Below are 17,974 nucleotides of genomic sequence, written 5' to 3'. Positions count from 1 at the left end.
TCAACTCAAAAATAGCATTGTATGAAAGTGTTAATATTACATCTGGCCAGAACATGTTTTATCTAAAACAAATCTAGATGAAAAGAATGCCCTTTTTTATTACAAGGAAAGAAAAGTGAAACCTCAGGGCTGGGAATATGACTGGAAAAAATGAAAACAAATACAGCTCAATATGTTAGAAGCCCTCAGAACAACAGCGATGAACTCTTAAAAAAATAAAGATTATCCAACTCATTTACTATAGGGGATCAGAAAGGCGTTCCCTTATATACTGCTGGTGGGTGTGTAAATTGTAATGTCAATATTGAAGGTTAATTTGGCATTATCTATCAAAATTAAAATGATCACACTACTTTTAACCCAGCAGTTTAATTTCTAGATATCTGTCCCACAGGTACACTTGAATAAAAATGAGTTAAAATAAATGCACAGGGAAAAAAACTCTGCAGCTGTATTTGTAATGGCACAGTATGGAAACAGTTGTATGGTATTGCCAAATAGTTAAATTGTCAACAGTCATAGAATGAAATACTCTATAGTAGTTAAAAAGAAAGAGGTAGATCTGTATATCTATCCCTTGATGGAATGATTTTAAGTTGTATTAAGTTTAATAAAATTGCAAATGTAGTATGTAGTATGATTCCATGATATAAAATAAGGGGTAATGTAAAGCACCCCAAATGATGAATATGTGAATATACATGTGTATATGTAATATTATTTGTATGTAAATGAATAGAACGATATCAAGACAGATACATACAGACATCTTTCTGCGGTTACTTCTAGGGAAAGTGGTGGGATTTCAGATGTATGAAAATGAAGACAGTTTCTGTACAATAACATTTTCAACTATAAAAATGTATTCCTCTATTATGTATAACAAAAATGCAAGCAGTCTTGCTTGTTCCACACTGAAATCTGTATAAAGCCCAGCAAATCAATATTCCCATCATTTTCCCTTCTCTAGATTCTTCATTTATTGCCTTCCCCTAACTCGATTATACCAGGACAGAAGGAAAGTGAGTGTGGTTCCCTAGGTTCAATGACCCTGAGTATTTAAAACTTTTGGGAAATTCTCACTGGCATCTGCTCCAGGAGTGGAGTTTGAATGAAATGGCAAAGCAGAGGGACAAGATGTCAACATGGTCCAAAGTCTGACCCTTGAGCCTTGGAAGTCCCCAAATGGATCTGATCAGTGCCTTGGAATTGATAGGATGCAGAGAAGCTTCTTTAGGCTGACTGATAGGGAGATTGAAATTACAAACCAGATTGACAATTTATTAATTTACCATGAGAAATATAGCTAGCATAAGATACTCCTGTCTTCTTATCAGCATGTTTTCTCTTTGAAGACAATCTACATAGGAAGCTGAATTATAAATTATAAAATTAGTTAGTGAGCATGGAAATAGACTAAAGGAGAGTTATTCTAGAATATAGGCATACCTTGGAGATATTGCAGGTTTGGTTCCACACCACTGCAATAAAGCGAACGTCACAATAAAGTGAGTCACACACGTGTGTTTTTTCCCCAGTGCATATGAAAGTTATGTTTACACGATACTGTAGTCTAGTAAGTGTGCAATAGCATTATGACTAAAAAACAGTGTACATACCTTGAATAAAAAATACTTTATTGCCAAAAAAAAAAAATGCTAACCACCATCTGAGCTCTTTCAGTGAGTTGTAATCTTTTTCCTGGTGGAGGGTTTTTGCCTCAGTAATCACTGACCATGGTGACGGTTGCTGAAGGTTGGGATGGCAATTTCTTAAACTAAGACAGAATGAAGTTTGCTGCATCAATCGACTCTTCCTTTCATGAGTGGTTTCTCTGTAGCATGCGATGCTGTTTGATAGCATTGATCCACAGCAGAGCTTCTTGGAAAATGGAATTAGTCCTCTCAGACCCTGCCACTGCTTTATCAACTAAATTTATATAATATTCTAAGTCATTTGTTGTTATTTCGACATTCTTCACAACATACCAGAAGTAGATTTCATCTCAAAAAACCACTTTTTTTGCCATCCATAAGAAGCAACTCCTCAGGTTAAAAGTTTTATCATGAGATTGTGGCAATTCAATCACATCTTCAGGCTCCACTGCTAATTCTAGTTCTCTTGCTATTTCCACCACATCTGCAGTTATTTCAAGCTCCACTGAAGTCTTGAACCTTTTAGAATCATCTATGAGGGTTGGAATCAGCTTCTTCCAAACTGCTATAATGTTACTTTTTTGACCTCTTCCCATGAATCACAAATATTCTTAATGGCATCCAGAATAGTGAATCTTTTCCAGAAGATTTTCACTTTACTTTGCCCAGATCCATCGCTGGAATCATTATATATGGCATCTATAGCCTTATGAAATGTATTTCTTAAATAGCAAGACTTGAACGTCGAAATAACTCCTTGATCCATGGACTGTGTTAGCAGGAATGAAAATAACATTAATCTCGATGCACATCTCCATCAGAGCTCTTGTGTGACCCGGTATTGTTAATGAGAAGTAATATTTTGGAAGGAATCTTTCTTTTTTGAGCAGTAAATTCAACAGTGGGCTTATCATATTCAGTAAACCATGTGTAAACAGATGTGCTGCTGTTGTTCCATTTACAGAGCACAAGCAGAGCAGATTTAGCATAATTCTAAAGGGTCCTAGGATTTTTCAGAATGATATCATTTTCAGAATGAAAAAAAAGTTAGCTTCAACTTAAAGTCACCAGGTGCATTAGCCCCTAACAAGAGAGTCAGCCTGTCCTTTGAAGCTTTGAAGCCAGGCATTGACTTCTCTCTGTGGAAGTCCAAGATGGCACTTCTTCCAATAGAAGACTGTTTCATCTACATTGCAAGTCTGTTGTTTAGTGTGGCAACCTTCATTAATTATCTTAGCTAGATCTTCTGGATAACTTGCTTCAGCTCCTATGTCAGTTCTGTTTAACTGAGGTCTAAGTTTTGTTGGTGGCCAAATTTGGGTAGATCTCAGAAATATACCTTGGCCTCAGAATTAGTAGATACTGCTTTAAACAATAGTGCTGGGTAATAGATGGTAATAGTACAACAGAGATTTATTAGACGTGTCAGGATTGGAAGACCCAAGCAGTCCTTTTTTTAAATGTGCAATTGTCAGAGGTCAAAAATACGAAGGGATAAAGCTCATAGAAAATTGCAAGCAGGTAATTTTAAGTCAGGATCAGGATAAGGCCTGGAATTCTAATAGTTTGGTAAGTTGAATAAGAATGTGCTAATAATAAAAGTTTTGGGATATGAATTTGACTTAAATAAGGCTTATCTTTGGAGGGAACCTTGTCATGATATGGGTTGGTTGCTGAAATGTTGTGCCTGAACCTACTAGTAGGGCTGGTAAATGACAGTTCCTGACTAAGGAAAATGAAGCATCAACCTCTGGGCCTGCCTTTATTTTTCTTTAAATGAAAAATAATTAAATGAAATCTTCCCAGAGCATCACTAAATTTTATTTGCATCATCTCAATTTTATTGGCATGCACATATTGCCTTATAGTTTGCCTTTAAAATTCAATGAAAATTCTCATGAAATACTGTATATTTGTTTGCATGGATAAATACCTAAGCATAGTTTTAAATATGAAATGGTATATTGTAAAAATCTCCTTTTATCTTACCCATCTCCAATCCCAACCAGCACCACTGCTATTACTTTTTGTGTGTGTCCTACACTTAATGCATGCCTGTTTCCTTTTTTCACATAAAAGGTAGCATGCTATATATGATAGTCCACACCTTGCTATTTTTTAATTTTTTTCAAAGTACACAGTGCAACTTTATTACATTATATTATAAATCTGGTAATTCCTTTGGCATTATTATTTAATGACATGCCTTTACAAAAACTAGAAAGCACAGGTAACTAAATTCAACAGAAGTAAACTTAATTCAGGGATCAGTGTAATTCACCAATGTGAACTTTATTTTCAAGGGATTAATGATTCATCCAGGTTAGATCAATTATTGAGTCAGCTCTTCTGACTAGAGAGTGTTATAATCATATTTTATTTATATATATGTATATATATGTATATATGTATATATATATATATATATATATATATATATATACACACACACACATATATATATATATATATATATATATATATATATATACACTTTTTTTTTTTTTGGTCTCCCCTTCCGCCTTCCCCACACACACACTCCAGTTCCAGCCGTTGTTTCTCAGTCTAGTTGTATAAGACACAGCTCCCTGGCCCATGCTGGTATTACGAACTTTGCGCTCCCCCCAGCTGAGGCAGTCGGTCACCGGTTTTTGGTCAGCCTCTCACACAGCAGCTCACAGCAGCTCTCGCCGGCTGCCGGCCACTCATGCTGGCTGCCTGCCGGCCGCACCGGCCACTTCTGGGCAGCCGCAGGCAGCACAAAGCAGACCATGCAAACCTCCGGCTGCTCACAGCAGCCCAGCTCCAGGGAGAGCCGTTGTTCACAATCTTAGCCATAGAGGGCGCAGCTCATTGGCCCATGTGGGAATCAAACCAGCGACCTCGGCGTTAGGAGCATAGCACTCCAACCACCTGAGCCACTGGGCCAACCCAATCATATTATATTTAACAAATAAATTCTGAAACATAGGTAGAGGGAGGAAATATCTGCTGTCCTCTTCTGCATCAAATCAGAACAGCAGATACAGTGCCTCACAGTTAGCATATATATTTACATATATAACATATATTTTTAATTCCTGGCCTTGTTTTAATCAGTTATAGGTTAGAGATTTTAAAACTATTGATATTTCTGAAAGGACATTATCTCATCTTGCCTCTATCAAATGTCTTCGTTAATATTTTTTTTACAGTTGACATTCAATATAATTTTATATTAGTTACAGGTGTACAGCGTAATGGTTAGGCATTTATATACTTTGTGCAGTGATCCCCCTGATTAGTACCCACCTGGCACTATACATAGCTGTTGCAACATTATTGACTATATTCTCTATGGTGTACTTTACACCCCATAACTATTTTGTAACTACCAATTTATATTTCTTAATCCTTTCACCTTTTTCACCTAACTCCACAATCCGTCTCCAGTTTGGCAACCATCAGTTTGTTCTGTGTATCTGAGTCTGTATTTGTTTTGTTTGTTCATGTATTTTGTTCTTTAGATTCCACATGTAAGTGAGATCATACGGTATTTGTCTTTCTCAGTCTGACATTTCACTTAGTGTAATACCCTCTGGTTCCATCTATGTTGTCACAAATGTAGCATTTCAATACCTTGCTATTTTTAGATAACAGTATTTCTTGAAACTCTTTTGAAATCTATACATAGTTTTTTCACTCCTTTTTTATTGCTACATGCTATTGCCTTACATATACAGAAGGTGCTAAAAAATGTATACACATTTTAAGAAAGGAAAACTGTATTAAATTGTAATACTCAAATGTACCAATAACAAAAGATGAATACAAGTCACATTTGACTTCTGCAATCACAAGAGGTGCTCAAAGTGGTTACCATCAGCATCCAGACACTTTTGATTACGGCGAACTACTGCTTAAGCAACGTTGACCAAAGCATCCACTTGTATACATTTTTTTGGCACACCCGGGATTTATCATAATTTGACCAGTCCTTTCTTGGTGAACACTAGGGTGGTGGGGTGGCTTTTAGTTTTTTTTCTGTTACAAAGCATGGTGCAATAAATAACTGTGGGTGTATAATTTAACAGGTGTACAAAATATCAGTAGGTTATTTTGTCAGAAGTGGAATTGCTGGGTCAATGTATGCACTTTATATGGGTCATTTGGGTGGATGTTGGTCCATCTTGCCCTCCATAGGTTGTACCAATCTATACTTCCTCAGCAGTGCTATTTCTACAGCATTGCCAACAAGTACATTTTCAAACTTTGGGATTTTTGCCAGCTTGATAATGAAAAGCTGTATCTCAGTATAGTTTTAATTTGTATTCTCATTATGAGTGAGAATAAGTATCTTTTCAAAGCCATTCTTACTTCTTTTTACAACTTTCTTTTTATATCTTTAGCCCGACTTTCTGTTGGTTTGTGAAATATTAGGTTGTTGCAAAAGTAATTGCGGTTTAAAAGATTGAAAATAATTGCAAAAACCGCAATTACTTTTGCACCAACCTAATATTTTATGATTATCATTTTTAATATTTGTATTACATTGTATTATGTTATATCATTGTTTATCTTTCTATAGTTGGGCATTGGATGTCCTTTTGGCACATGTCTATTATATTTATTTTGCTGAGAACGGTTATAAAAAGTTTTTTTCTCCTTTAGGTTATTTATTTGGGCATCAAGAATTCTAGGATCTATTGTAGGTTTTTGTACTAATTAGCTATGAGTAAACCACATAAGTAATCTGGATCTCAGTTCCTTCATCTGTAAAATAAGGATATTGAATTAAATGATTTCCTAGTTCTGTGACCGTTTGAAATTTATCAAAAGCAATACATTGTTTAATAGTCCTAAAATAATAGATACAGAAGCACAGCAATGATATACTGTTACAGGTTTTTTAAAACAAACAAAAAAACCTATTCTGTTTCTTTTTTGGATAGATAATGCTTTTCTTTGGTAACAAAATTATCTTTCACTTGCCTCCCTTGACATTTCTTGGTTAGAAATACCTCTTCATCTTGTTTCAATTCACATTAAAGCTATTTTTTAGAGGCATGCCTTTGTATATGTGTGGTTGGAGGCTGTTAGGAAAGAAAAATGCTCTGCTTTTGATTTAATTTAATCCAAGTCATAAATGTGCATGTTAATCTTCATGACTGCATAACTCCTGCCAGTTCACCCAATTTTCTAGATTCAGTTGGAAAGCCAATCTTAAATCTGTTTAAATTGTCTCTCTTCAAAAATTAACACACTCAGCTAGTTACACTATTTCTTCACTGCAGAGCTAGGGATTAAATTATAATAGAACCTGTTCTCAGTCCGGTTGTTTTTCTCTGTTTACTTGGCATCTGTAAAAATGGCTCTAGAAAAGATGAACAGGTATATCTTTTGATATGTACTATCAGGAATGAAATTAGAATCAGTGGTGAAATGAGATGTAGACAGTAACAATTAAATTACAATATTGAAATGTAGGTGGAATGTTAGTAAAACTGTGGCCTTCCAAAGTTTAACGTCCTCTAGAGCCATAGCACACAGACATAGATTCTCAAAACTAATAAATCTTGAATATATATGTTCTTAGTCCCTCCCCCCAAGCAAACTAGATTAAAATTTTCCATACAGTTTTCACCAGAGATATGAGAGCACTAAAGAAATAAAGAAACCCTAGAACACATCCGGACAATTCTCTCTTTTTATCGAGAGTAAAGTCTTCCCTAAGGAGGGGAGATGAGCTTCCTTTGTGCACAGCTGTTCAGTAGTGGAGTTGAGACTAAATGTTGGGTCACTGGATTCCTAGTCCATTTCACTTTCTACCATCATATTTAATGTTAATGTTTTAATCTCTTTCTTCTGTTTATCTTCCACATCCCACATCTCCTATGAAATTAGATAGTGATAGTTGAACATCGATATCTGTGGTGTTGTTCCTCTTTGGAAATTTTATCTTATTTTATTTTTGGTTTCTATACTTATCATCCTCATCTGGGCACTCAGCACCCAATACTTAGTTACCTTCTGGCTGTACTCACTACTGCCCTCTTAGCTCTTTCTGCCTTTGCTTCTTTTCAGTTTATTCCATTCATTGCTGGTAGATAGATTGATATTCTTTTAAAAATGTTTTCATAATGTGCTTTTTCTACTTAAGGACTTTGGTGGCTTCCTGTTGTATATGTGATCAAAATTCTCAGCCCAGCATTCAAAGGATCTTTTCAAGTGATCACGGCTTACCTGTTTGATCACATGTCTGTTTATTCTCCATATCTGATCTTCCATCCTTACATACCCCTTGCCTGTTCCAGCATGTGAATTGCTTATTTGTCTTTCACATACAAAATTTTCAAGTGCCGTTTTCTTTCTGTTGTCAGTAATGAATAATGTTTTCCCCAGATGTGTATGTTTCAGTTGTAGTCATTTTTGTTATAGACAAAAGCGTGCTATGTATGTGAATGCACTTGTGGGTTTGGAAAATGTTAATTTAAAAATGAATTAGAAACTGACAGGAAGAAAATACAGTGGATAGCCTTCTTGGTCCTGGATTTTACTAGACTATATGCAGTAAAATAAGGTGATTTCTGGGATTGGGGAGGGATGTAAGAATTGTTTTTCTGAAGCTTAGGTGATTGGAAACAGGAGAAGAAAAAAATAATTCTTTTCCACTTTGTCTACAACCGCAGGATTTAGCTTCAACTTTGAAATTGGACGTGGGTTGAATAAAGGAGATTAAGAGAAAGGTTTACTTAAGGGATTATAGGTATAGGTCCCGGAGAAGAGTCAGTAACTGGCTTAGTGATGTTAAGAGACCACTAAGTAGCCAACTTGACTTGAACCCAAACAATAAAAGACAGTTTCCTTAATACACTGGAGCTGGGAAGTATATTTAATGTTAGGAGCCAGTACCTGTATAATTTGTACTTTGATGTTTTTCATGTAAAAGTAATAAAATAGTTCAATATTTTAAGCATCTCTAAGGTAACAGGCCCTGTACTGGACTATGTGTTTACAAAGAGGGGAAAAAAATAATTTGGGCTTTAAAAGAAGCTCAGAGCCAAGTGGGGAGGCAAACTTATATATGAACAAATATGTTAATTGCCGTAGGAAGATCTGTACAAAGTGCAAGATCATTTAAATTAGGCAGCAGTGAACTATGCTTTGAGAAAATCAAAGGGAAGGAACATGGATATTTTGATTTGAAAGCCATGTAACCAGGAACAAATGCCCCTTTCTCCTTCATTCCGTCTGCCTGGTGGAATGGACCTGCGGGACCATACTCTGGCCTGAAGATCGTTGTCTAGAAGGAAAGTGTCATCTTCTATTGATTCTCTGGACAGAGGTGCCAGAGAGGATCCCAAATCTTTTGGGGTGCCCCTGGCATTTCTCTCTCTTAATCAAAATTATGCACCATTCCGAGGCACAAGACTAAACAAAAGCCTTAGCTGACTGACCCAGTCTTGCCCTGGTCTTTCTTGTATTTTTAATTCTCTAACATCCATACTCTAATATTTTTATACTTATTCAGGATGGAAATGTATCACTTCAAAAATGTTTCATATGTATTTTTCCCAATTAGAATGTAAAACTAAGTCTTGGCCTTTTAAGTCTCACATAGGGCTGAGTAGGTGAACTTAATTAATTTTTGTTGAATGAGAGCTCCCCAGTAATTCTCTTAGGTGTTGAATTAGCTTTTGCTACGGCCCGCAAACAACCCCCACACTTCAGGGGCTTACAATAACAAACATCTATTCCTCACCGGCATTGGGTAGGTTGGTTGTGCTCTGCTGGCTCAGCTGGTTATAAGTACAAAACAAAAGAATCTGGTGGGGAGGAGGGCTTTTGTGGTCTAGGAGTGAAAGGGATTTAATTAAAATCTAAATTACTTTAACAAAAGCAGTATCAGCATTACAGGGTAGGGGGTAGCCAAGTGTCCTAGTTAAAAAAACGTGGGCTCTAGAGTCAGTCCGCTCTTGGTTCAGATTCTGGACCCAGCACTTCCTAGCTGCATAGCCTTGAGCAAATATCTGTATTTCCGTGTCCACAGCTGTACAATGGATGTGCCACTTATCAAACTGTTGCTTTTCGGCTCTAAATCCATTTTTCTTTGTCCTGTTTGGGATACTGGAAATGTCTCTCCTGCCAGCTATTGTTAAGCTTTGTCAGTAGAGGGACTGGTGAGGGAAGGGGTTTTCTTCCTGATTCTAGTGTGCTCTTTGCTGCTGCTGTTGTAGCAGGCAGTGGCCATGGCATGTGGGACTCAGGGGCTCTCAGCTCCTGGGGAGTTTTAGTGGCAACACTCCACATGCACTTTCCCAATGAGCTCCATACTGGGCATCCTTTCGCATGGGCCCCTTCCCGAGTTCTGCTGAAATGAGTTCTCCTAGTAGATGGCTTTACTGTGAATTCTGTTGGTGTGGCACTTTAGTAAATTCCTCAGATAACCATGGCTGTGGCCTCACCACAAGGCCTGAATCTCCGCTTTGCTCGAGAGGCCGCTTAGTAGATTTACTTTCTCGTTGCTCTGCGTCAGCCCTCAAAGTAGTGGCTGCTCCCAATATCTGCTGTCTGTTTACCCCTTAGCACTCAGACCCCTGTTGTAATTAATTATACTATAGATTAAATTTTCCTTGTTCAAATGTGGTTTCTGGTCTTCCAATTATGCCTTGACTGACGTACCAGGTATATGAGTAGTGCTCTTCTCATACGAGTGTTCTGAGGAGTAAATGGAATAATACATGGTATTGCAAAGTGTTTAGCACAGTGTCTGCCATTTGTATTTGTTGGTGAAGATGATACTATCATCACCATCATCATCATCACTGTCGCGACCAGTAGTTAGGAGTAACATTTCTACTTTTTTCCCATAGGATGTTTCGTCTTAACTCATTTTCTGCATTGGCAAAACTGGCTCTGGGCTCTCGATGGAGCCATGGAGGGTCACAGCCCACCCAGATCAGGCGACGACTAATGATGGCGGCTTTCCTGGGAGCGTCTGCAGTAACCGCAAGTACCGGTCTTTTGTGGAAGAGGTGAGTGTTAGCGGAGCATCCTGTTCCTGCATATACTTTTATTCTTCCAGTTGTTTCTGTTATCGAAAAGGAATTGACTTCTGACTTAACTTTTGTATCAGAATTTCTTGTCAAGATTCTTTGGCATTGATAATATTTGTCTATGAAATAAGATGTTTCAAAGAATTCAGCTATCATGTCAAAGCAACAAATAGGAGGTATTCTGCTTCAGGGTCTGCCTCTTTCCTTTGCTGAACATTTTAACCAATGTAAGAATTTTAATAAATTTATCATAAATAATATAATAAATGTGTTTAATAATTTAAATTTTAGCAAGTAAAATTCAGTGGTTTTAAGTATATTCCCAAAGTTGTGCAATCATCACCACTCTCTAATTCCTGAAAATTTTCATGATTTCGTAAGAAACTCCATGCCATGTAGAAGTCACCTCCCACTTTCTCCATAACACCCAGCCCTAGGCAACCACTAATCTTTCTGTCCGTAGATTTGCCTATTCTGAACACTTCATATAAATGGAATCTTATAATATGTGGTCTTTTGTGTCTGGCTTTATTCACTCAGCATAATGTTTCATGATTATTCTATGTTGTATCATGAATCACTACTTCATTTCTTTTTCTGGCCAGATTATCTTCTGTTGTGTGGAGTGTATATCACATTTTGCTTATTGATGTATCTGGTGATGACTATTTAGGTTACCTCTAATTTTTGGCTGTTATGAGTATTGTTGCTATGAATATTTATGTACAAGTTTTTGGGTGGAGTGTGTTTTCATTTCTGAGGGATATATATCTACGCATGAAATTTCTGGATCATATGGTAACTGTTTAACTACTTGAGGAACTGCTGAGCTGTTCTCTACTCCCACCAGTAGTATATGAGTGTGTGTGCTTGTGTGTGCGTGTGTGCACACGTGCTTAGGTTTCCTCATCTGTAAAATGGGAACAATGATAGCACCTAATAAGGTTCTTATGAAGATTAAATGAATTCTTATTTGTTAAGTGCTTAGAACAGTACCTGGTACATAACTTTGTAAAATAAATGTTTTGTGTAGAAAGTACTTGGTACATAGTAAGCTATCAATAAATGTTACCTATTATTATTGCGTATAATATGAGGGTGAGCAATGGTGCAGAAAGCAGAAGAAAGAATATTAGCAGAAAAGACTGACTTTTCAAAAAAAGTTGAGGTTATGATATAAAAGATCTTACATATTGTACTAAGGAGTTGAAGTTTGAATGGTGATCTAAGAAGTTTTGAAGCAAGAGATTGATAATAGACACGTTTTATAACAATGGGATAAACTGGAGTGGGGAGAAGCTACTGACAAGACACTAATACTGGTTTGAGATGATAATGAGGGTATATAGGACCCTTAGAAAGGAGTGACTGGGCTTGGAAAAATTTCCAGGGAAAATGAACAGGTAGAGAGACAGAGACAGATATATAAAGAGCTCTAGACTGAGGGACAAAGAAGAAGAAGAGAGGGAGGTAAGAAAGAAGGAAAGGAAGAGTAGGAAATGCATTTTTTGTCCTTTAATGTAATAGTAAATGCTCAGCAGTTTCTTCAGGAATGCTTCCCTACAGTGGAAGTGCAGGGCCCCATGCAGGTGCATTTCAAATTGCCTTTTGGCCTAGTCTCACATCAAAGAAGATAACAGATTGTACTTGAAGAAATGAGAAGTTGTTTCATGGTTTGAATGTTTAAGAAGTTATTATTCTTCATTTGACAAAATCCAGCAACCATTTATGATTTTAAAAAAAACCTCAGCAAAGTGGGAATAGAGGGAACATACCTCAACATAATAAAGGCCATATATGACAAACTGACAATTAGTATCATACTCAGTGGGGAAAAGCTAAGTGTTTCCCTTAAGCTCAGGAAAAAGACACGGATGCCACCCTTACCGCTTTTATTCAACATAGTATTGGAAGTCCTAGCTACAGCAATCAGACAAGAAAAAGAAACAAAATGCATCCAAATTGGAAAAGAAGAAGTAAAATTGTCTTTATTTGCCGATGACATGATGCTATACGAGGTTGGACAATTAAGTTTGTAAACTTGTTGCAACAATGTTGCTAACTTTTTTTGATACCAGAGGGATTATTCATTACGAATTTGTACCAACTGGACAAGCAGTTAACCAAGTTTACTGTTTGGAAGTGCTGAAAAGCTGCATGAAAAAGTTAGACGACCTGAACTTTTCACCAACAATTCATGGCTCTTGCATCATGACAATGCAGACAGCTGTGAGGGAGTTTTTAGATGTGAAAAGATGCTCAACATCACTAATCATGAGAGAAATGAAAATTAATACCACAGTAAGATAGCACCTCATACCTGTCAGAATGGCTATCATCAATAAATCAACAAATAAGTGTTGGTAAGGACTTGGAGAAAAGGGAACCCTCATGTACTATTGGTGGAATTGCAAATTGGTGCAGCCACTATGGAAAACAGTATAGAGGTTCCTCAAAAAATTAAAAATAGAACTACCGTATCACCCAGCAACCCTACTTCTGGATATTTATCCGAAGAAATCTAAAACAAATTGGAAAAGTAAACCCCTGTGTTCACTGCAGCATTATTGCCAATAGCCAAGACATAGAAGCAACCTAAGTGCCCATGGGTAGACAAATGGATAAAGATGTGGTACATACATACAGTAGACTGTTACTCGACCATAAAGAAAGAATGAAATCTTACCATTTGCTACAGCAATGGATGAACCTAGAGGGTATTACGCTAAGTGAAATAACTCAGACAGAAGTGCAAGTATCAAATGATTTTGCTTACATGTGGAATCTAAAACACAAAATAAACGAACGAACAAAATAGAAAAAAACTCATAGGTACAGAGAACAAACTGATGGTTGCCAGATGGGAATAGGGTTGGGGAAATGAGTTAAAAAGGTGAAAGGATTAAGAAGTACAAATTGCCAGTTATAAAAATAATCATGGGGATGTAAACTATGGTATAGGGAATATAGTCAATAATATTGTAATAATTATGTATGGTGTCAGATGAATATTAGACTTATTAGGGTGATCACTTCATGAAGTACATAAATAAGTACTATGTTATACACCTGAAATTAATATAATATTGTATGTCAACTGTAATTGAAAAAAATAAAAAACGCTGCAAGATACCAAGACCTACTGTAATGGCTAAAATCAGAAAGATGACTATACCAAGTGTTTGCAAGAATGTAGAGGAAATTATACACTGATAGTGGCAATGTGAAAAAGTTTAAGCCCTTTGGAAAACCATTTGACAGTTAAATGTACATTTCATAACAACAGTTGAGTAGGTAAACTGTGATATACCCATACAGTGGAATACTACTAATCAATAAAAGAAATGAACTATTCATATGTGCTACAACATGGATGAATCTCAAAATAATTATGCTGAGTAAAATAATCCATTAAAAAAGAGTACATACTGTGTGATTCTATTTCTGTCAAATTCTAGAAAATGCAAACTAATCTACAGTGACTGAAAGCAGATCAATGGCTGCCTGGGGATGAGAAGGGCCATATGGATATGTTCATTTTCTTGATTTTGGTGACAATTTCACATATTTCAAACTTATCAAACTGATGGTTGCCAGATGGGAGAGGGGTTGGGTGAAAAAGTTGAAGGAATTAAGAAGTACAAATTGGTAGTTACAAAATAATCATGGGGATGTACAGTATAGTATATTCAATGATATTATAACTGTATAGTGCCAAGTAGGTACTAGATTTATTGGGGGAGTCACGTTGTAAATTACATAAATGTCTAACCACTATGCTGTACACCTGTAACTAATATAATATTGAATGTCAACTGTAATTGAAAATGAATGAATGAATGATTTAATTTTTTTTAAAAAATTATTTCCTTTCTTCCCCAGTCAGTTTGCTTCTACTGTTTTTGTTAAATGCTGATGAACAAGTTGGATTATTTTATCTTTTTTAATTTGTGTTTTACTGCTTTTTGTAGTATTATTCCCAGAAAAAGAAAAAGAAGATTGTTTGAAGTGTTATGGAAAAGAAACATTCACATTTTTGTTGGTACAGCATTTGTAAATTTTTAGCCCCAAAACATCCAAAACAGAAAATTCACATGTTGACACCATATCCCTTATATAGGATTTTTCTAATGCATACGCTTTTGTCAAAGATTCTAATTTCATGACTGTTTCAAAGTTGTAAATAGAGTAAGCACCAGGGTTTTGGTGCTCTAAGACTGTTCGTCTTATGCCTTTGCTGTGTCATATAAGAAGTTATAATGGATGAACTATAATTATTCTCAAGTTTTGAACAAAAAGTAAAACTTGGTGAAATTTTCATGTTTCTGCTGAGGTCAAAATTAATAGCAAAGGAACTCTAAAGTAATTAAAAGTTATCTTGTCAGTGGATATAGACATAGGGTTTGCCATTTAATTTTGAAATTTTTTCCATCCTCTTTTTTTGAATTGCTAAATGAGCAGAAATAAATTTTTTCCTAAGAAGTGAGACTTAATGTTCTTTTAAAAAGAGGGCACTGTATAATTTTTAATATATTTTTAATTTAAAACTTTAAATTCATAAATTTAAATTATAAAAAAGCAATATGTGATCTAAAAGAAGTCTAATACAGAAATAAAGAGTAAAAATCCCTTTTCTGTCCCAATCCCTTTTCCTTTACAAAAAATAAATACTGTATATTTAATGTGTGTTGTTACAGATAGTTTTGAGATATGTAGGTGAACAAGAATGTATATCATTTGTAATGTTTGTTGGCAAACAAAAATGAATATGTTTTGGGTTATACTGTATATATGTAAAGACCAGGTATACTACCTAAATTCACTAACATAAATTGACTTAAATATAATCCTCAGAAACTATATTAGAATACTGTTAGGAAGGCACATTGTCACGGCTACTGGGAATGGATCCTGTCTGAAAACATTTTTATTTTGCCTTCACTTTTGAAGGATATTTTCACTGGATATAGAATTCTAGATTGACTATTTTCTTTGTAGCACTTTAAGGGTGTCATTGAATTGTCTTTAGCTTTGTTTGGGTTTTACTTTTTTCAACTTAGTATCCTCATTATATCCAAATGTCCTTTTTTATTTTGGTAACATATACATAGCATAAAATTTACCATTTTAACTATTTTTAAGTTCTGTGACATTAAGAACATTTACATTATTGTGCCATCATTACCACCATCCATCTCCAGAACTTTTTTCATCATCCCAAACTGAAACTCAGTTCCCATTAAACAATAATTTTCCAATCCCCTCTCCTCCTATCCCCTGGTATTCTACTCCCCTCCATTCCTTGGGATTCTAGTCTATGAATTTGACTATTCTAGTACCTATATAAGTAGAATAATGCAATATTTGTCCTTTTGTTTCTGGCTTATTTCACTTAGCATAATTTCAAGGTTCATCAATGTTGTAGCATGTGTCATAATTTCCTTCCTTTTAAAAGCTGAATAGCTTTCTGTTGTATATATACCATTTTGTTTATGCATTCATCTGCCAATGAATACTTGGGTTGTTTCCACCTTTTGACTTTTGTGAATAATGCTTCTATAAACATTTATGCACAAATATCTCTTTGAGTCTATGCCTCTTTGTTGGTTTTGTGTGTGTGTGTGTGTGTTTGTGTGTGTGTGTGTTTTGTCCAATAATTTTTAAAGAGGCTACTGCTTTTTTATTGTGGTAAAATATATGTAACATGAAATTTTCCATTTTTTTAGATTTTTAAAATATAGCTAACATACAATATTATCTTAGTTTCAGTTGTACACCATAGTTACTCGATATTTATATACTAAAGAAGTGTTCACCATGATAAGTCCAGGAACCATCTGATACCATACCACGCTATCACAATATTATTGACTATATTCCCTATGTTGTGCATTACATCCCATGACTTCTTTGTTTTATACCTGGAAATTTGAATCTCTTATTCCCTTCACCTTCCCCCCGCCCCTTTTTTAATTTTCCAATTATATTGGACATTCAATTTTTTTATATGAATTTCAGGGGTAGAGCATAGTGGTAAGAGATTTATATAATTTAAGAAGTGATCCCCTGACTAGTACTCACCTGGCATTAGACATTGTTATTATCATCTTATTGACTATATTCCCTATGCTTTACTTGCATCCCATGATTATTTTGTAACTACCAATTTGTACTTCTTATTCTCTTTACACTTTTCACCCAACCTTCCTTGTACCTAACACCCCAATAAATCTAGTACCCATCTGACATCATACATAGTTATTAAAATATTATTGACTATATTCTTTATGCTTTGCTTTACATCCCCATGACTACTTTGTAACAACCAATTTGCACTTCTTAATCCCTTCCCCTTTTTCATCTACCCCCTAACCAACCCCATCTGGCAACCATCAAAATGTTCTATGTATTTATGAGTTTATATCTGTTTTGTTTGTTTGCTTTGTTCTTTAGATTTCACATATAAGTGAAATCACACTGCATCTGTCTTTCGCTGTTCGACATACTCTACTTAGCACAATACCATACCACCACAGATGGCAAGAACCCATTCCGTTACATGACTGAGCAATATTCCATTGTATATATGTACCACCTCCTCTTTATCATTGATCCATCAACAGACATCCAGGTTGCTTCCACATTGTGGCCATTGTAAACAGTGCTGCAGTGAACATCTGAATGTACATGTCCCCTCAAAGTATTAGGTTGGTACAAAAGTAATTGCAGTTTTTGCAATTGTTTTTAACCTTTTAAACCATAACTGCTTTTGTACCAACCTAGTAGTATTTTGGGTTTCTTCAGATAAAAACCTAGAAATGGGATTATTGAGTCTTTCTTTGTCTCTTGTTATAGCCTTTCTTTTAAAGTCTATTTTGTCTGGAATAAGTATTACTAATACAGCTTTTTTTTTTCATTTTCATGAAATATCTTTTTATCATAACCTTTAATCCCAGTCTCTGTGTCTTTTCATCTGTTGTCAATCTCTTGTAGACAGCATATGTAAGGGGCTTCTTTTTCCTACCCATTTTGTCACCCTGTGTTTGATTGGAGCATTTATGCCATTTACATTTAAAGTAATTGTTGATAGATATATAATATAGTTATTGCCATTTTATTATTCATAATTTTTATCTTTTTTTTTTTTTTTTTTTTTTTTTTTTTGGTCTTCAAGAAGTCTATTTAACGTTCCTTGTAATACTGGTTTTGTGATGATGAACTCTTTTAGTTTTTTTCTTGTCTGGGAAGCTCTTTATCTGTCCTTCAATTCTAAATGATAGCTTT

The 17,974-nt window shown here is 35.4% G+C and overlaps 1 protein-coding gene across 2 annotated transcripts in view; it reads left to right on the top strand.

The window, feature by feature from the left end:
- MICU1 (mitochondrial calcium uptake 1) overlaps positions 1–17,974 on the top strand; it is a 181,278-nt gene that overhangs the window by 25,380 nt on the left and 137,924 nt on the right. For both annotated transcript variants that reach the window (XM_019745859.3, XM_074339573.2), the window contains exon 2: positions 10,508–10,669. In XM_019745859.3, the coding sequence (XP_019601418.2) occupies positions 10,509–10,669 (161 nt within the window). In that variant the 5' untranslated portion in view covers position 10,508. The remainder of the gene's footprint in view (positions 1–10,507; positions 10,670–17,974) is intronic.

This window comes from Rhinolophus sinicus, chromosome 15 (genome assembly GCF_057876585.1).
Source record: "Rhinolophus sinicus isolate RSI-liver-muscle chromosome 15, RSI-T2T, whole genome shotgun sequence".
NCBI lineage: Eukaryota > Metazoa > Chordata > Mammalia > Chiroptera > Rhinolophidae > Rhinolophus > Rhinolophus sinicus.
This window is presented reverse-complemented; position numbering and strand designations above follow the sequence as displayed.